Source organism: Macaca mulatta, chromosome 14, assembly GCF_049350105.2.
Source record: "Macaca mulatta isolate MMU2019108-1 chromosome 14, T2T-MMU8v2.0, whole genome shotgun sequence".
Lineage (NCBI taxonomy): Eukaryota > Metazoa > Chordata > Mammalia > Primates > Cercopithecidae > Macaca > Macaca mulatta.
The window spans coordinates 114,128,867-114,149,597 of record NC_133419.1 but is presented as its reverse complement, the minus strand read 5'-3'; the positions used below and the strand labels follow the sequence as shown (position 1 = coordinate 114,149,597).

Here is a 20,731-nt window from a genome sequence, read left to right as displayed (position 1 = left end):
CCTTGCCCCCTGCCCTGCCCTTTCCTAGAGCACAGCCCAGGATCACCACCTAAGGGCCAGGCACAGTGGGGCACTTCACATGTCATCTTAGATGGGAACCGAAATCACACAGTCACAAAGGAGCAGACCCAGAGGTGACTGCAAGTCTTCAAGGCTTCAGGCCCTCATTCTTCCTCCTGAAGGACTCTCAGATGGCCCTGGGCTGGGGAAGGGTCCTGGGAATTAGAAGATGAGTTGTTCAGCAGGCTAAGAAATTGCATTGCTTCATCCACCCATCTGCTGTCTTCCTCAGGGAATACTTATTGAGCAATTCTTGTGCTTCAGGCCCTGGGTGAGGTGCTGGGATTAAAACAGTCAAGAATGGTCACCGGCCCTGCCTTCGTGAGTTCAGTCTAGTGGGATCACAACAATGTAAGACTCCGTTTCCCCCAAGGCAGAGCCCAGGGAGGGCAGACAAAGCACAGGCACACGCTGTGCACTTCCAAGGCACCCTTCTACTAGACGACGTGTGACACAGCAGCCTTGGTGTGCCTTGGCCTTGAACAATGAGGTAGGGCACCAGTGGGGGCAGGAAGACTCACAGCATGGACCACTACTTCCTGCGTGGCTGGGGCAGGAGGCCCTGAAAGGAGCAGCTGCAGATCCTGCTTTCCAGGTGGTCTCAGCATAGGCACAGCCAGTTGCCTGCAACTAGGAACACTGAGGCCTGGCCTGCTTTGGGGGCATTTCCAGCATCCCCTCCTATCTGGAATCCCTTCCCAAAACATCCCTGTCCCCAGGGACTGCATAGCTCCTTTTACCTGGTGGCCCAACCCTCTCTGTGTCCCACTGGCTCACTGTCCTCTTGGGTCCCAGGACCTGGGCTCAGTGTGCTACCTCTGCACAGGGCCCTGTCTGTGGGCTTTGCCCTCCCTGATGGCATGTTCTTCTCCTAACAGCCTGGAGTGAGGGGCATTCTTATCGTCTCCACTTACAGAACAGAAACCTCTCATACAGAAAGGGTGGTTTCCCTTTCAGGGTAGATCTTCTGAGTCTACATCTTATATTGTCCATTCCAGCCCAGGCTTCTGACCAGGCTGAGTGCAGCTGAAAGACGCTAGGATGGTCAGAAGATTTTTTTTAAAAGAGAAAGAATACCTATTTTGGACCAGACCTGTAGGGTAACAGCCTGGGGTGCATGTCAACAGAACCTGGGCTGCTCCAGGAAGCAAGTGGGTAGGTGGTGGGGACAGAGCAGTTCTTAGTGGGGCTTTAGGAGTGAGAAAGCCAGTCTGGGCATCTGTGTGCTAGAGGGTCCTCTCCTGCCAACCAGGTGGCCCTGGCTCTGCTACACTAGTTTCTGGGGGTGCACGGGGAAGCAGGAGGCTGGTGGAGGGAGAGCAGACCATCTTTGGAGTGGGGAGACCTACCCTGGTTTTGTGGGGTTAGAGGGGACGTGGGAAGGGGGTACCTGGTTGGAACAGCTTCCTGCTTCCTCGCTCATCACAGTTCTGCTACTTGACAAATAAGGCCTCATTGGAGCAGAGGCCCAGAGAGGCGCAGGAGAGGGAATGGCAAGGAGGGATGTGGAGAGAACTCTGACTCCCAACCGGAGCCAGAGACAGCCCCAGGTTCATAGGAAGTGCTGCATGACCGCTCCACTGGCGTGTGGCGTTCTCCCGCATTCACACCTGGCTTCTGACACCCAGAGCTGCGCGTGGGGCCAGGGAGGGGGGCCACCTCTCTGGCACCCCAGGGCCAGGGGGAGTCAGAGCTGCACAGGAAAGAAGTGAAGGATGGCTATCCGGAAAGCGGGGAGGTGGTGCCATTCCAGGAATGGGAGGGCAGGGCCTGGGGCCATGGACTGTGCAGAGACAAAGCTGGACCGTCTACACCTGCTGGATTTTCCTCATCAGGCCCAACTCCCAACACTTTGTCCTGTTGCCCCCAGGAGTGTGTAAGTTGTGGGGAGGGTCATGTGGGGGGCCAGGATCTGTGCTGTGTCCAGGGCAGGGGAAAGCATGGGAGGGGCAAGAGAGGCAGGACACTGCCCTGGAGGAGACAAGTCCCTTGTTGGTTTTCTCCCAGAGCTGGCGGCACAGACCTCACCCAGGCTCTGGGTAGAGGAGGCGTGACCGGCTAGTGGGGCTGGCCCTTGCTCTATAACTGACCTGATCCGTAGGTGTTTTCCAGGGGGCTTCAGTGTCTCAGCCCACACCAAGGCACTGAAGGAGAGTCTCCCTTTCCTTTCCTGAGTGTATTGGCAAAGGGAAATGGGCAGAGGCTTCTAAGAGCATCCTTGCAAAAGGCTCCCAAAGGATGGACTCTCTATGTCTTATTGCAAGAGAAACATTCCTCTGATTTAGGAGGAACTGCAAGAAATGAATGTGTTGAGTGCTTATTAACTGCCTTGCCCTCTGACTGGCAGGGCATCAGGTTTAATTCTTACAACGACCCAGAGATAAGCATTACTGACACTGGATGATACCATCAAGCTAAGATAGTTTTAGCAACCTGGGATCTGCAACTAGTAAATGGCTCAGCCAAGATAAGAACCCAGGTCTGCCTGCCCGGGTCCACTAGACCCAGCCACCCAGTTTCCCTCCCCGACCTCAGCATAGCCTGGTTCCTGTCCTCTGTCCCTTACATGACCTTACAGCAAAAACCCCTGCTACCGGTGATACGATTCAGCAAGCAGGGAGGAAGCACCCTCTGAGCCCCAGACACCAGGGCACTAAGAGGGGACTGGAAGGAACACAGAAACAAGTGGGGCGTGGTGACGTGCCATGCAATGAGCAAGGAAGGTGGACCTGAGAGCAGCTCTGTCAACCTCACCACACTGGGCATTGGGACAGAATGCCCCTGAGGAAGGAGTGAGCATCTCCAGGGGGCAAGCGGAGAAGTGTTCGTGGGCAGGGACAGGCAAGTTGGATCTGGAAGGGCAGATCGGATCCCGGCAGGCACCGGTGGAAGAAGGGGACTCAGCATTAGCAGGAAGAGGGGCCTGGGGCTGGTGGGGGCTGCAGCAAGGCAGCAAGGCTGGCTGGTTTCAGAGTGGGCTGGAGCCCTGACTCACTGGAGGCCCTCACATGTTGGTGAGATGTGTTCTCTAGGTAAGCGCAGGGGGCATCAGGAAAGGAATGTTCCTGAACACAAGATCACCCCAGAGCTGCCATCTGTGTGTTCAGGAAGTCCTGGGGCTCCCTCCTTCCTCTCCTCCCTGTCACAGGCCCGGAGCCTTGTTTCCTCCCCTTCTCAGCCCTGCCGCTTGTCATTCTCTCTCTGGGGCTCACTCCCCTCAGGTTGGCTTTGGAGAGGGACACCATCTCCCCAGTCTCCTCATTTTCCATAGGCCTTTTCACCCCTGAGGAGTTTTCTGCTGATCCCCGCAGTCCTGCCTCCCTTCTAGACAGTGGCGGCAGCCCGTTTGGGCCTCTGCCCTACACTTTGCTGTGGAGACAGCTTGCCAAGCCTCCTTGCTCCTTTAGGATCCCCAGCCTCATAACTGGAGGGTTCCATCAACAGCTTCCATCTCCCAGCACAAGAAAGGATCCAGGTGGAACAATCTGGGCTACCTACACCTCTGGGGATGGCTAGGCTAGAGGATGCCATCTCCCAGGACCCAGGAATGTCCTCCTTGAGGTGGGCTGGATTGGTTGAAGCACAGTTTAGGATGGGAAAGGAGGCTGTCATATGGGTAAAGGGTAATGAGGGAGTTATTGGAGTAACATTGGTGAGAAACAACAGGAACAGAAAGTTGGAAGAGGAGAGAAGTGACGGTGAGTACCAATGTGTGCTGGAGATAGGCGTGATCTAATTGCATCCCTGAGATAGCAAATCTGTTATAAATACAGATGCCTAAGCCTGGAAAGTCTGGGTAAAGCCCACAGATAGCAAAGGGCAGAATTGGGATGCCAAGCCAGGTGTGCCTGGCTCTGAAGCCCCATAGGGCAGGGTCCCCATCTCCCACCACTGGCCCCCATTTCCTCATCCTGCACACAGCTGAAGAGGTCTTTAGGATGCATGGCATGTTCTGATTGCATCCTCCTTCTGCTGGGAAACCGACAGCAGCTCCCAACTGTCCCTCATCCTGTGTGGGAGCTCCCAAATCAGAATGGACATTAAGGTCTCTCCACCGAATACGCACCTCCCCACCCACACCTGGACAGCACTGTCCCTCCATCGGCTGGCCACCATCTGCTCTCCATAGCAGCTGTGTCTCTTTCACATTCCCCAGCTGATCCTCTCCCCTTCTATCCAGTCCAGGCTTTGCTCCTCTTCTGCTCTGTCCTTGTCCTCATTCAACATACGCATCTTCTAGAAAACCCCTTCCTGATCGACCCCATGCAACACGGCAACTGCCTGGAGGAGGCAAGACAGGTATAGACTGGACTGTGCTGTCCACTGTCCCCATGTGGCTAGATACCCACATTTAATTTATTGAAATAAAAAAACTTGATTCCTTGGTCACACGAGCCACATTTCAAGTGCTCAGCAGCACCTGTGGCTGGCGGCTATCGCACTGAGCAGTGTGGATATAGAAGGCTTCCATCCTCCCAGTGCTGGTCCAGAATGGCTCCTAAGTTAGGAGTTTGGATACCTTCAACTAAAATGGAGTATAAAGGGTGAAGTCAGGCTTGTGGAGGGAGAAGAGAATGCTTAGGTTGGGACACTTTGAGTTGAAGGGGTCTACAGGACCTCCAAGAGGAGATGCCCAGCAAGACATTAGGGAGCTCTTATCCCCCTGATCCCCAGTCTCCCCTAAATAGGGCTTGAACTTCCACTGGAGACCCTCTCCTTGGGAATTTCAAGGGCCTCATTCAAACCCAATTTTAAACATCCTTAGGGAAGCTCTAGAAGGCAACTGTGTTGAAATGGGACTCAAGGTGGATACTGTGTGTGTTTGTGCGTGTGTCTGTGTCTGGCTAGGAGCGGCTTGATAGGGCAGAAGAGGACACTGGTAGGTAATGAGGGGCCATGGGCTGGCCTGAAGTCACGTCTAAGAGTTATCTCTTAGAGGAAGGAAGTGGAGGAAGCAGAAGTGTGAGAATCTCTGCCTAGACTCAGGATCACCAGAGCTGAAATGATTCCAGGGGACAGTCTTGTCCACATGGCATCCCTGCCGTTCACTGGACTCTAGGTGCAAAGGATCACCTACTTTTTCTAAATCTTTTCTTCAAGGCCTTTTCTCAGTTCTCAGTTCTTTCCAATAGGATCAGCCAGCTACTCTTCTCCCCCTTTGGTTCCTTCCTGATCACTCACACCAATGGATCTGAGCTCCCCTGGCTGGAAGAATGTAGCCCCAGAGCCTTCTCTGGCTCTCATAGAGTCCTAGATTTGGAGTTAGATCTGGAAGGGCAGATAGGATCCCGGCAGGTGGGAGACTTCAGAGTGCAAGGAGAAGCAAACAGCCCTGTGCCTCCTCCACTTCCCTCCTCCTGCCCCTCCATGTTCTGGGAAAGATAGAACTCCTAGGGACATCTTTAACTACAAGTTTTGCCTAAGGCTTAGTCTCAGTGAGACTAAAGAGATTGAGCTGGGCAGCTAGCAGGGAGTAGGAGGGTGGAACAGTCAGCTGAGCGTCCCCTGCCCCCAGTCCTCAGGAGTCCAAATGGGAGAGAAAAAGACCTCTGATACCCAAGTTGCTGGTCATGATGTCTGCAGGGTTATGCTAAGGAAGGGCACAGAGAGAAACCATGAGACGCACCAGTGCTTCTCAGCCCTGGGTGCTCTTCAGAATCACCTGGGAATTGTTAATGATGCTCACACCAGGTTCCTACCCTGGAGGTTCTGGTTTAATTGGTTGAGGGTAGGGCCGGGCGTTGGTATATTTTAAAAGCCCCTCGCTCAGGAGATTTTAATGTGCAGGCTCAGTTTACGACCCTGGCTCTAGGACACACTCCAGCTTCCTGGGCTCACACCTGACTTTCCATGGTGGCCATAAGCTATGGCAAGGCGGTGGTAAAGGGCCCAGGGCCCAACAGGCTGGAGCTGTGGTCCAGAGGCCAAAGGATGGAGGACACAAAGCTGCTAGCTGTGCTGAAAGGGACTTGTTAATTCAACAGGATTGCACGTGGGCAACACATTTCCTCTGCCCCACCTCTCTCACACCATGCTGATGCCAGGCTGCTGATGCCAGGCTGCTGGCCCCATGCCCAGACTGGAGTGCCCAGCCCAGGAGAATGACATGCAGAGGTGGGCCTGCTAATCAGCTTGGCTCAGAGCTGGCCAATATGTGGGACAGATGATTCCTTTTCTCTGACAATTGCAAAACGTCCTTGAGTGGGAGGGGCTGCTTCTACTGGGCTGTCCAGTAGTGTAGGGAGACAGAAGGAGCAGGATAGAGCCCCAGGACACTCATCCTGTCCCCACTCCCTCCAAATTGTTGGCTGCTCTGCTGGAAGCTGAACTAGGGCTCTGGTCACATAAAGTTACTGTGAACACACACATATGCACACACATATACCCTACATTAGACAAATCGCATACAAGCACACCATACTAACGCTACTGGCCTCTATATGCAACTTGGTTCCACAGGCCAATCCATCTCTAAACAGGAGACTCAGAGCCTCAGCTTTCTTGACTTCAGAGTTTGAAATCTGGCCTTAAAACTGGACACGATGAAGGGTGAAGGGTGGCGCTGGGGACCAGAGACCTCGCATCTCACATAGGGTGACTTATCCACAGTTGGAGTGCACCCTTCCTATACCCCCCAAAGGCCATGAGGGAGACCCACGCACTGGGATCAGGGGCACTGGAAAGCTGTGGTCAGTGCAGCAACAGGTGGCTGGCTGGGACTTTAAACAGCAAGCAGAAACCTCCTTTGAACTTTTAGCTTCTGCCCCTTGAGCAAAGCACATGTGTCTGGCTCTCCCACCCCAGCCTGAGGTAAGGAGCCAAGAACACAAGACATGAGATGGGAGGATCCTGCTTCCCTCACTGCTGTACCTCCCACCATCTTCAGAGGGGGTCTGCTAGGATGCAAGGGCCCCTGTGAACTCAGAGGCGAGTGGCAAAAGGTCGTAGGTGTCTTGGACTGGAGAGGGGATTCATCTGGGGGGCTTGCGTCCCCAAAAAGGAGGGGGAGGAAGCCTGGGTTCTGTTGGAAGTGACTGGAGGACGTGTTGAAGGCAGCTTTCCAAGCCAGGGCCCCTTCCTCAGCTGCAGCCACAGTGGTACCTCTCCCCATGCCTCCGTCACCCACGTTCCTGTCTCCTCTCGAGGTTGAAGGGGCAGGTGAAGAGTGCAGACGGGGAAGACGCCCTGTCAGAAGCCCAGCTGCAATTCCTACTCCATCCAGACGAGAGGCCCAGGTTGTCTAAATTCCTTCCTCCCTTCCTCCCTTCCTCCCTTCCTTCCTCCCTCCCTCCCTCCCTCCCTTCCTTCCTTCCTTCCTATATATATGTGTGTGTGTGTGTGTATGGAGTCTCGCTCTGTTGCCCAGGCTGGAGTGCAGTGGTGTGATCTCAGCTCACTGCAACCTCTGCCTCCTGGGTTCAAGGAATTCTCCTGCCTCAGCCTCCTTAGTAGCTGGGATTACAGGCATGCGCCACCACACCCAGCTAAATTTTGTATTTTTAGTAGAGACAGGGTTTCACCATGTTGGCCAGGCTGGCCTCAAACTCTTGATCTCAGGTGATCTGCCTGCCTCAGCCTCCCAAAGTGCTGGGATTATAGGCGTGAGCCACCACGCCTGGCCAAGTTGTCTAAATTTCTGTCTGGGCTCCTGGCTCAGAACCACCCAGAGTGGCCACTGACAGCTCCTTGCCCTCTAGGAAGGACATGATGCCCCGCTTTCGACTGTGGAGGGCCAGTTGCAGGGGTGTGCAGCCTACTCCATCCTGGACGTCCAGCTGGGCGCCCGCCTTGACCAGCACTTTGAGGATGACTGTGTTGCCCTTGAGGGCGGCCAGGTGGGCAGGTGTCCAGCCCACCTTGTTGCGGGTGTGGACATTCGTGTGATGTTCCAGGAGGTTGATGACCCTCAGGAAGGTGCCCCTCTGGACCACCAGGTGGAGGGGTGTCCAGCCTGACTGCCCTGCAGCATTGGGGCCAGACCCCGCACCGCAGCAGTGCCGACACCGCCGCCTCCTCCCTGTGGCGTGCAGCTAGGTGCAGGGGCGTCCAGTTCACAGCTCCGAGAGCACCCATGTTTGTGTGGCTCTCTGCCAGCAGATGGATGATCTCCAGGTGGCCCTTGTAGGCCGCTAGATGCAGGGGTGTCCAGCCCTGGTGGGTGGGCAGCTCAAGGCTGGCTCCATACCTGAGCAGCATCTTGCAGATCGGGTGTTTGCCCCCGGTAGCCGCAGTGTGCAGTGGGCTGTAGCCGCTCTGGTCAAGGGCATCAGGGGCCGCTCCACTCTTCAGGAGGTGTTGGATGGCCCTCACTGTGCCCCGCTCTACTGCCAGGTGCAGTGGTGTTCTCAGGTTTCTCTGCTGAGCATCCAACTCAGCCCCCTGGCTGGTCAGCAGCTTGACCAGGCTAACATGGCCAAAGTAGGCGGCCACGTGGAGAGGGGTCTTGCCCTCAGCCTCATGCAGTTGGGGTTAGCCTGACGGGAGACCAGAAGCTGTGCCACATTCTCAAAGTTATTCTGTGCAGACAGGTGAAGAGGGGTCCATCCCTTATGTTCCTGGGCATCCACACAGGCCCCGTGGTCCAGGAGCAGGCGCGCAGTGCCGTCATCCCCATTCTGGGCTGCAAAGTGCAGTGGGGCCCAACCATCCTCATCCACTAGGTTGGCATCGGCACCGTGTGCCAAAAGCAGGGCACAGAGGTCGGGTCGCTGGTCCTGGACGGCGATCAGGAGGGGCGTGTATCCAGAGGCCGTCTGGCAGTCCACGTCTACCTCATGGGCCAGCAGCAACCTCACCTGCTCCACACTGCCCTGGGCCACCAGGAAGTGGAGGGGGGTGACCTTGTTCTCATAGATGCACAGTTCCTCATCTCTTGGGACCAAATTCTCACGGTCGGAGAGCTGAAAGGTCCACTTCAGGTAGTTTCCTGAGCCTGCTGGGAGAAAGATGGGGTTGAAATAAAAGACCTGTGACCTGTCCAGAGGTCATCATGGCCATCCCCCTGCCTCCTGGAAGTACCATCCAGGAACAGAGGCTAGAGCAGTAAGGGCAATGCCTTTCCTAAGCATGGCTCTCTACACAGCCATAACTGTTACTATTCAAGTTCAGGTTCTGTCGTCCTGGAGAACTGAGTCCTGCAGTCCTTTCCCCACAGATGAGGCAGAAAGAGCAGTGGGCTCAGGAGGCCTGAGTGCAAATCCTGGTTTCACCCCTCAGCATCCCCTGACCTTAGCCAATTCACTGCCTCTTTGAGCTTCCATATCTGGATCAGCAAAGAGAGGACAGACAATGACCAGCTCCTTCTACCATTGAAGGACAAATTACATAGGTAAGAGCTTTCAGGGGAGGGCCTGAGGGGAAGTAAGTAGTTGTAAGTTGTAAATAAACTTGTGATTGGAGCTCTATGATCTAAACTCCCCTCTGAGGTCTTAAGGATCAACATCCTTTTGCTCTACCCAGTGGAGTATTAGAATAAATGATTACTACCCAGGCCTGACCCTCACAGATTCTGGTTTAATTAGTCTAGGGTGTGCCCAAGGCAAAGCATTTTTTTTTTTTAATTTCCCAAGCAATTCTAACATGCAGCTAGCCTTGAGAACCAATGCTCCACCTCTCAGGTCAGGAAAGGGGAAATCCGGTCTTGCAAGGACACAGACCTGAAGGGGAGGCGGCCAGGTTCCCTGAGGGCATGTGCCTTTCTGAACACGCAGCTGGGTGCTGGAAAAGGGCATCCAAACCCTGGATGTGTGACAGGCCTGGGGAGGAGGGGGAGGCCAGGCAGATGGGGAAAGGGTGTGGTTTGACTCCACTTTCTCTGCTGTGAGTTCTCTGGTCCCACCCGTGCCACCCAGACTCACCGCTGTCCATCAGTTCCTGGCTGATGTCCTCATTCACCTGGGGAGGCATAACCAGCAGGCAAGGTGGAGATCAGAGGTGCAGTTCTAGCCTGTGCCCTCCTCCCCTCCTTCCCTCTCTCCAGCACTCCGGGTCACTGTCAGGACTCACAGCCCACCCTATCTTGGGAGACCCTTCTCCTTTGCTATGACTATCGCCAGCTCTCCAGAGGAAAACACTGAGCTGGAAAAACCCTCCAGAAAGAGGCAGCTCAGGGCCTTGCCTTCCTCTTGGGCCATGTGAACTTCAGGGTGGATCTGTGAGTTCAGCTAGGGGAGTCCCATGCTAACCCATGGCTGGTTCCCGTGTTAGAGTAGGGACAGGAGAGCAGAGGGATGATGTTGACACCAACAGCATGAAAGCTTGGGAGAGCCAGGCCTTCCTTTGCAGGACGGGAGTCAGCTTGGTCCCAAGCATGTGAGAGAAGGTATATCCTTCCCAGGGGCTCTGTGCTCCAGGCACCACTATCCCTTGGCGTACCTTCGTGCAAATTAGGGAAAGGTGTTCCCTCTGGATGGAGGTGGCCCCGAGCTGAGCTGTGCGTGAGTGCTCAGTGTCTGGCCAGAGATCACAACAGTCCACACAGCGGGCTCCAGCTTAGCATGACCGTAAGGACTGCCCAACGCACACACTCACCTCCCGGGGCTGGCGCAGCAACAGCTTGCAAGACACCTTCCTGGCCAGGGCCTCGCTCTCTGGGACGACCACAGGACTCTGCAGCGGTGACGGCAGTATGTCTGTCTTAATGGTAATGTCTGCTCCATGAATGGGAGAAAGACAGGAAAGGAAGCAACAGGCTGGCCCACAGTACCCTCCCTGTTTTAGATGCCCTAGCATTCCTGTCTCCTCCCAAAATCCATTCCTGGATTGAACATAGGAGCATATGAACGTATGTTCATATACATGCTCGAGAAGGCAGGAAACTGGGTCATGGTGGGGCACCTTCAGCAAGTCACTGACCCTCTGAGTTATCAGGGTCCTTTCCCACAGATTGAGGGGGCAAGGTTAGGCGATCTCTAAGATGCTCACACTTACACACAGGTACATTTTCACAGTCCCCAAAGGACTGGATGACCTCATGGGCCATCCCCGGCCTGTGATCTCATGGCCTGGAAACATTTTACAAATGAGGGAACAGTAGCTCTGAAAGGACCCAAGGCTGGCTGGAGAGTTTGGCGACAGGGCCAGGCCCAGATGCTGTGGCTTCTGCCTTTTGGTGCCAAGGATTTTCTACTCTGCCTCCCACAGGGACATGCATTAACACACACAGAGCCCAGAACCCATCCTCAGCTACTCCTGGCTCCCAATGCTGCCCTCCCAGCCCCGTGATGCAGATTCTGCCTCAAAAAGTCCTTCTAGGCCAGGTACAGTGGCTCACACCCGTAATCCCAGCACTTTGGGAGGATGAGGCAGGAGATCACTTGAGGCCAGGAGTTTGAGAACAGCCTGAATAACACAGTGAGACCCCATCTTTTTTTAAAAAAATCTACAAATTAGCCAGGCATAGTGGTGTGCTTGTTGTTCTGGCTACTCAGGAGGCCGAGGCGGGAGGATCTCTTGAGCCCAAGAGTTCGAGCTTATGGTGAGGAATGACCACCACACTCCAGCCTGGACCACAGAGACCGTATTTCTGAAAACAAACAAACAAAAAAAAACACACACAAAAAAAGTCCTTCTAGGCCATAGGGTCAAAAGTGTCTCTCTGCATAGCTCCCAGGAGTGCCCAGTCATCTCCCCTCCCGGCCGCGCCCAGCTCCCAGTCCCTGGGCAAGGGGCACCAGATGAGCACCTAGAAAGCATGGCCTCTTCTTGGGGTCCTGGTCCCCGCAGCATTTCATCAGGTCCACCATCTGCTGGGCCTCGCTTGGCCACTGGTCAGAGACAGGCTGTAGGGAGGGCCGCATGCCTGCCATCACTTGGATAATCATCATCATCATGTTGAACCCTGCAAAGGGAGGCTCAGGCTATGTGGGTGCTGAGAGGTAGGGCTGGAGGGGAGCAGGGGAGGAAGGCGGGGACTCTAAGGATCCCGACAGGGCACGCATGCAGTGGGGGCTCCACAAATGCTTGGTGAGTAAACAGCTAGACTTTCAACCGACTTGAGGTTCTGTGTTGAGTAGCCAAGTCTCTCTGGTCTGGCTCCAGCCACCTCTCAGGTCAAGACTAGACATGACCCACATTGCAGGTCTGTGCTGTCCAAAAGTAGCAGGGCTGACAGACAGGCCTAGGTAAAGGCTCTGACTCTCAACGTTGCGAGGTTTTCCAAGTTTCCTGCAGTCTCTTTACCTGGCATATAGGTGGCAGGGAGCAGGGGTATGAGAAGGCAGAAAGGGCACTTTAGAAGCAAGGAAGTTAGAGCCACAAAACATGGGCTGGGGGCTGGGCTGACTTTCCCTTTCCTTCAGCTGTGACATGAGCCCTAGAAGTAGAGGCAGGAAGGAAGGAGGGTGAGGAGAGGAATCCCTGAAGAGAATACAGTTCCACACACACCTGGACTTGCACTCCTTCTCAACCCTCAGTCCTCCCACAGCCCCTTCCAGGAACCCCTCCCAGGGGCCCTCTTGCCCCCGACACAGAGCCATAGCTGCCTGCTTACCTGAGTATGGTTTCTTCTGAGTGAGGAGCCCCCAGATGACAATCGTAAAGCTGTGGATGCAGAAAACGCTTTCTGAATGACTTAGTTGAACATTCAAGATCACCCCAGCCTGGGGCGCCTACAGTTCACACAGTCCCAGGCAAGCCTCTCCACCAGAGTCCTCCCCAGCCCTCCGCCTCTCCAGCCAGAGTCCTCCCCAGCCCTCCGCCTCCGGCCAGACCTCATCCCCGCACTGTCCTGCCCTTTGGGCCATAGTGGCCAGGCAGGGTGGTGGCAGCAAGCTGCCTGCTGCGTGTGTGGCATTGTGCCTGGCTTCCTTCTCACCTGTACACATCATGTTTGGGCCCCGGGGCCTTGTTACTCTCCAGGAGTATCTCGCGGGGGATGTAGCTGAGCATGTCCCGCAGAGCCGACCTCTCGATGTGCTGCATCCGGGTGGACTTTCCATCCACTTGGACAGGCCGAAGTCTGGAATCTGGGAGAAAGCAGGGGCAGGGATAAGGACGCGATAGAGTCACATGAACAGAAAACGGCTATGGCTTCTCACCCCTCCTGCCACCTGCCTGTTCCAGGGTAGAGCAGTGGTTTTCTACGGCACTCCCCCCAGCACTACCACTGACTATCTGGATGATCTTGGCCAAATTACTTATCTTCTCAGAGCCTCAGTTTCTTCATCTGTAAAGTAGAAGGAATATGAGTATTTAACTCATAGTGCTATTGTGAGCACTAAATGAAGTACCATGCAAAAAGCACTTAAACAGTGCCTGGCATGTAGTTAGGAGATGGTAGGTGTTACCATTATCCAGAGACTATGAATGAAGTTGCCACCTTCGGTGAGCTGTTCGTTTCACCTCCAGGGCCCTGAAACACTTATACCATGGACATTTATCTTCCCTTTGCTCCCATCCATTGAGTCATTCACTTGCCAAGTTGGCCATGCATTGAGGGCCAGGAAGGCTGTGGACCAAGGACTGGGCAGCAGATGAGAAAAATGAGACACGCCCTGTCAACACACACACTCCATATCCTCGTAAATACTTATTCAAATGGGGGGTCCAGCCAATAAGGAAAGTGTTTCACTTATGATTATATACCTATGTTGGGGTTAGTAATACGGAGAATCAGAGGTACGGTGAAGGTATATAATGGGGACCTACTGGAGTAGATCAGGGAAGAGCTCCCTGAGGAGGTGATGTTTAAGCTGAGAGCTGAATAATGAGTAGACCTTTGCTAGATAAATCGGGGGGGTGTGGGGGAACAGAAGGTGCAAAGGTCCTGGGGCAGAAAAGAGTTTTAGGAAGTGAAAGAATGTCCATTACAACCTTTCTTAGGGATTGTCTCATTTACACACATCTCCATCCAAATAAAAGAAAGTGTGGGGGCATAGGGATTATTCTATCCAATTTAGAAATGGGAAACTGAGTCCAAAGAGGGTTATAATAGGCATCCTGATACCCAGCCTCATGCCCCAAATTTCACTGCTTAGCCATCTCTGCTGCAGTGTGATCCCTGCCTTTAGAATTTGTCCATGAAGGCAACTGCTTAAAACCCTTGTCAGGCCGGTCAGGCAGGTGGATAATTCTGCTTACCTGGAGGAAACCCTCAAGTGAAAGGGAGCAGAGGATTGGCCAGAGCCCTTACTTTGACATGCATGTTGCTGTCCAGAAGGATGTTGCCTGGCCTGAGGTCCAGGTGGAGCAGAGGCGGCTTAATGCTGTGCAGGAAGTTCATGGCCAAGCTGGTCTCGTGGATGATGCGGAACCTGAGCTTCCAGCAGAGGCTGTGGATGGGCAGCATCTTCCCCAGGGAGCCATTGGCCATCAACTCCATCACAATACCCAGGGGCTGCTTGCACACCCCGTAGATGGACACAATGTGCTGAAACTTGATCTTCTCCATTTTGGCAGCTTCTTCAATGAGGTAATTCACATCAGAGCTATGGAGAGGGGAAGCAAGATATGGAAGGGGGTGACCCATTCATTACTACAGCAACCAGAAGAACACAAAAACTAGCCATCATGCCAGGCTGTGGGGACCCAGAGAAGCCTCGGGAACTTGCAAGGTAGTGGAGGAGGACAGACATGAAGCACCATTTAGCAGGCAGCATAGATTACAGTCCAGCAGCAACAAGGCAGGAGGTTAAGGAGTTTGCAGCTAGGAGCCAGTCTATTCTGCAAAGGTGGCCACCAAAAAGCGCGTATCACAGTTTATCGTTTATTCTGGTTGCTTGTTTCTATGTTTATCTCCCCTAGTAGATTTTGAGCCCCTGGAGGACCAACATGATGCCTCATGCTTCTGCTTCAAAACATCATTTGTTACCATTTAAATTATGGAAGTAATACATATACCTTGTAGGAAACATAGGGAATATAGAGAGCTATATAAAAGAAAAATAAATAATCAGGTATGCAACCTTCCAGAGCTAGCCTCTGTTGATATTTTGGTAAATCCTTTTACTATTCACCTTCAAGGTATCTCTTTCCCTTTCTCCCACCCTTTCACTCCTTCTTTCTTCTCTTTCCTTTTGGATCACATAGTATGTGGAGCACGAGCACTTCCCCGCATTCCCCGCATTTGTGGAGCCCCACTGCGTGCATGCCGTCGGGATCCTCAGAGCCCCTGCCTTCCTCCCCTGCTCCCCTCCAGCCGTATCTCTCAGCACCCACATAGCCTGAGCCTCCCTTTGCAGGGTTCTTCCAAAGCATGATCTCCCAAAGCTGCACACTATTCCATTTTATGGATGAACTGTAATTATTCATCTTTATAATTCCCACAGCACATTGCCATGCACTGCACAATACATCTTTGTTGAATTCGAACAGAAGTCACAACTTAAGGGAAGGCCTTACAAAATAAGCATTTGCAAACCCTGTTGCTCATTTCACTGTAAGTGCCCACAGAACAGTAAATATGGATTGTTTTGGGATTGCGGGGATGGGGATTAAGGAGAAATGACAGATTTGAGAGCACAGTATTTGCAAAACTGTGATGCTGCTGCAGTCAAAGCCTGCTGGCAATGTGCTTCCGGGGCCTCCCTGGGAAGCCAACTGGAGAGCCCCAACCTTCAGGAAAAACCACATGCTCTTGCTGGCATCTGGACAGGTTGGCTAGTGTAGGTTTCTCCCATTCTTGTTTACTTGTGCCAGAGATCTCTTCTCCACCTCTGTGATATTTTTAATCTGTCTTCTCTCATCCTCTTGGGTTCACAGGAACCAATGACATCTGCCATGACGTGGAAAAAAGCATGGGATGTGGGGATCACACTACCCTGATTTCAAATCCCAGTTTCACCCCTTATTACCTGCATGACCCTGGGCAAGTGGATCCTCTGGGCCTCAGTTTCTAAACTAAAAACTGGGAATTATTGTACCTGCCTTGCACAGTTCTTTCATAGCTTCATACCCAGAAGTCTTGAGAGCATTGACTGCTGTCTCTCCTCTTCCTCATCTTGCTGCACCCACTTTCGTCTAGTTTTTGGTACCTGCACTTCCCTGAACACCTGTGGCTAAAGTCACCAACAGCCTCTATATTGCTATATCTAACCAACAGTTTTCAGTTGTCAGTGTATAGTTCAGATCTCTCACTCTTTTTCTTGAAACTTCATTACTTGAGCCATGTGTCAACATTCTCCTGCGTTTCTCCTACCTTTCTGGTCACTTCCTCTCTGTTTCCTTTGCAAGCTCATATCATGTTACTTGACCACGGGGCTTGGTCCAAGCACCTCTTCTTTGCTCTTCTCCCTCTATAATCTTTCTCTAGTCAATCTCGACATCTCCAGTTGGATATTCAATACCAAATGCGTTTAAAGCTAACCTCCTGATTTTCCCCTGAAACCTGCTCTTCCTCCAGTTTTCATCATTTCAGTGAATGGGGCCTCTGTCCTTCTAGTCCTCAGAATAGAACCCTCGTGTCATCTTTGACTCCTTTCTCCCTCTCACTTCCTACAGTCAAGTCTTTGCAAATCCTGCCAGCTCCAGCTTCAAAGTACTGTCGAGCAACAAGCTGACCACTTCTCACCACCTCTCCCGCAAGGTGCATCTTGCCCCAAGCCTCCTCATTGGACTCTCTCTTTCTCTCACTTCCTCTCCACAATCATTCTCAAACCAGCAGCCAAAGTCATATTTTAAAATCTAAGTCACAGCATGTCACCGCCCTTCTCCAATGGCTCTCCTCATCACGGTAAAAGCCAAAGTTCCTTCATGGCTGACAAAGTCCTACAAGATTTTTCCCCAACCCCAGGCACAGCTTGCTGACTTCCTCTCCTAATCACTCCCCTTTCACTGTGCTCCTGGCACACGGACATCCCACTGTTCCCCCACCGTGCCCAGTGTGGTCCCACCTCAGGACCTTTGCACCTGTTGTTCTCTCTGCCTAGAACACTCCTCCCTAACAGAGCCACATGGATTACCCCTTCACTTGCTTCAAATCTCTACTCAAATGGTACCTAATTAGTGTGTATTTCACAGAGGAGTCTATATAAAAAAAGCAACCTCATCCCAACTCTTATCTCCCCTATACACAGAGGGCCCTGGCATTAATATTTTTAGACCAAACCATTTCTTAGAAAATCAGACTTCTCAACTCTCCTTAGATATTTTAATCAAGAACTGTCAGGTGGTCATGAGTGCTATCGCTAAAAAGTTTATTATTCATTTGCTATTTATTTTGTCTTCCTCCTTTAGGTTATAAGCTTCATGAGGTCAGGGACTTTGTTTTTTTCACTTAGTGCTTGGAATGAATGCATCAAATCCATGCTTTTGTTTTGTTTTGTTTTGTTTTGTTTTTTTGAGACTGAGTCTCACTTTTGTCGCCCAGGCTGGAGTGCAATGGCGTGATCTTGGCTCACTGCAACCTCTGCCTCCTGGGTTCAAGCAATTCTCCTGTCTCAGCCTCCCGAGTAGCTGGGACTACAGGCACCTGCCACCACGCCCAGCTAATTTTTGTATTTTTAGTAGAAACGGGGTTTCACCATATTGGTCAGTCTGGTCTTGAACTCCTGAACTCAGGTGATCCACCAACCTTGGCCTCCCAAAGTGCTGGGATTTCAGGCATGAGCCACCAGGACCGGCCTGATGCCCTAGTTTTAATGACCACTTATAACAAATGACTCCCAAGTTTTAATATTCTTAACACCAATCTTTACTCTGACGTCCGCTTGACAACACTTCTTGACTATTTAAAGGCATCTGAAACTCAACAGGTACAAAGCTGAACTCATGATCTTCCTCTCCAAACCTAGGCCTCTTTTCATATTCTCTTCATTAATTATCAACACTGCCATTCAATAAATATTTATTGAACACCAACTATGTGCCAGGCACAGGAGACAGAGCTGTGACCAAAACAGACACTCTCATGGAGTGGACATTTTAGTGGACCCTCCATTCCTCTGGGCAAGCCAGACATCAAGTTAGCTTTGATACCCCTCTTCCTCATCATGACCCTCCCCATGACTAATCCAGCACCAAGTCAGGTGGATTTTTAGCTTCTAAATATGGCTTAACCCATTCCTTTCCTATCTCCACTACCAACACTCCAGTCTAGCCCCGATTACCCATCTCTTATCAGAATGAAGATAACAATCTCCTAACTTGACCAGCATCCACTGTACCCCTCCCAATGCATTCTCCATACTGCAATTCTGGTTAATCCCTCCCATTATCACCACTGCTACCTGGCTGTAAATGCTCGGTGGTTTTCCACTGCTCTTTTACTCTCCCAGCTCCAGCCATCATGGCCTTTTCCCATCTTTGTACTTACCATGCCCCTCTTGCCACAGATTCTTTGCACACTCTGTTGTCTGTTCTTGGAAAACTTTCTCCTCCTCACCTACTTAACTCACTCATTCTTCACATTTCAGCTGTAGCGCAACTTCTTCAAGGAAGCCTTTTCTGATCTCAAACTTTCTATTAATGAGCTCTCTTAGAACCACAAATCTCCCCTTCTTAAGCTTCTCACAGTTGCACATTTACATTTACATGTGGGATTATCTAGTTAACGTCTTCCTCCCCCTAGGCTGCAAGCTCCTGGAGAGAAAGGACACATCTGTTGCATTTATCATTAATCCCAGGGTGTAGAACAGTGCCTGACACATAGTAGAAGAGCAATAAGCGTTTGTCAAGTGGATGAATGAATGAATAGCTGGAAAGAAGATCTAGTAAAGTAATGCATGTAAAGCTCCTAGTATAGTAATCCATACATACTAAGCCTTAATTACCATTAATTATCTTACCCCTCCACCCAGGGAATTCCCAGAACTTGGGAAGGGAAAGCGGCAGGAGTTAGCATCAATATCTCACAGTGTAATCATGTCACTGCCATCTGTTTCATTTCGTTCTATATTCCAAAGGCTATAAATGATTTACACAAATCCTAGCATAATCTGACCCTCCTCCAAAACCAACAGGCAGATGTTGAGGGAGGAAGGTGAGTGGGCCTTGGGCGATTTCATTTTTCCTCTCCTCATAAGGTGGGGGAAGGCCTGGGAATTGAGTGTGTGGCACCTGAGGCTGTGTCTTAAGGGTTTGCATGGTAATCCTAGAGAACCACAGATAGCATCCAAGCCAGATGCCAGTCGGAGAGGCTCCCGCCCCAAACTCTCTAATTGATGTCCCAGAGCCTTGGAGGACATGATTATCATGCTCAGATTTAACATCCCGAGTGTCTTCTTCATGGCTGCAAAGTGCAAGCACACAGCTAGTATATGCAACTCCAGTGGGAATGAGACTGGATTCCAAATCAGTGGGAAGACAGAGAACAATGGAAACAGCGGGAAAGAGGTAGGAAGAGAAAAATGGGGGCATGTCAAGGCGTGGCTATAGTGCACGTGACGACAGCAAGGGACAAAAACAAAAACAGACATCAGAGAACTCCAGACTTGACCTTCCAGGGGCCTGTACAGGCCATCAGGTCGGGCAGTCTCCATGCCCCGACCTCCTCAGCCTGCACTGGTTGGGAGGGGCCTCCTCCCTCTACCCACCATGGGAAGAGACAACATGATTCCCTGCAGATCACTGAGCAAAGTGCCACAGCCTCCCAGGAAGCTCAGCCCTGCCCTGAGAGTTGGGGTGAGTAGGAGGGGGGCAGAGAGTAGTCAAGAGCAGTCATTGCCACAGGACACCCGGGGAAGAAGGCGCTGTAGAGAAGGATGGAAGGAGGCAGGACAAGTTCAGAAGGTTAGATAGGATAAAGGAGTCTTTGGTAGGTAGTTCCCGCTTGCCTTTGACCTCTGTTGAGTCTACAAACAGGTATTGTGCCAGCTCTATTTTGGTTAGGGAGACAGGTATGACTGTGCCTGGGAGGCTCAGGCTACTGGGTGGAATTCAGAGACACTGCGGGGTACAGTCCTCAGCCCCAAACTCAGCCCACTCCTTCCTCGCAAGCTCCCTGGGTCCAAAGCTTGCCGGGCTTCAGTTTCTCCTCCCAGAAAGGGGAGGGCGTGGCTGGCAGTACCTGGTGGCGTCGGGTGGGAGGCAGGGAGGCACTTGATGGCGCACTCTGTCGGCCAGCGCCTGTGCCGCGCCTGGAACACCAGGCTGAAGCCGCCGCTGGCCACTAGGCGCCAGTCGCTCTCGAAGTCGTCGCGAGTGAAGACGGGGAGGCTGCCCAGCCGCTGCTCCGTGGGGTCGGCGGCCATGGGGTCGGTGCGGCCGCCTGGCCCTTCTCTTGCTGTCTCCGCGCCGCGCACTCCCCGCTGGGGATGCTGCCTGGGTGGCCCAAGGAGCAGCAGCTTCCTGCTCCTCCGGTCCGGGAGAGGGGAAAGGGGAGACGAGCCGGCACTGCCTCCTTCCGCGCCCAAGAGGGGCCGCTCCTGCCCCGCAAAGGTGGGGAAATCCCAGACGTGAGCTCTGAGACCCCAGCAGGGATGGAGCGACCTGGGCCTGGGGAGAGGGTATTTCCCTCCGAAGCCCTCGCATTTCCCCCGTCTCAGCCTTGGATTTTCCCCAGTTCTCTGTAGGGAGGGATGCTGGGAGGTGAACCGAAGCTGGAAGAAGTCCAGCCTGAGAAGCTGGATCCAGTTTATTTAGGCCCAACGCTAAGTGACATCAGTTAATGCATTCCTGCAGTGCATTCAAGAGGGTTTATGAAGGATTCAGGCCTGGACCCCTGTCCCTGTCCAGCACGTTTGGGACTCAAACAATTTTAATGGGGATTTTCTGGTCTGAATCTGTTGGTCTGACT

At 52.5% G+C, this 20,731-nt stretch overlaps 1 protein-coding gene across 1 annotated transcript; it reads right to left on the bottom strand.

Annotated features, from left to right (window-relative positions):
• Nucleotides 1–7,563: 7,563 nt before the first annotated feature.
• Nucleotides 7,564–20,299, bottom strand: ANKK1 (ankyrin repeat and kinase domain containing 1). Its single transcript, XM_015115741.3, is given in 12 exon segments — nt 7,564–8,042; nt 8,044–8,522; nt 8,525–8,992; nt 9,918–9,954; nt 10,591–10,709; nt 11,744–11,899; nt 12,551–12,600; nt 12,875–12,992; nt 12,995–13,025; nt 14,192–14,486; nt 20,003–20,030; nt 20,033–20,299. Coding segments are annotated over 12 exon segments (2,289 nt in total). The 5' UTR covers nt 20,187–20,299; the 3' UTR covers nt 7,564–7,688.
• Nucleotides 20,300–20,731: the final 432 nt, after the last annotated feature.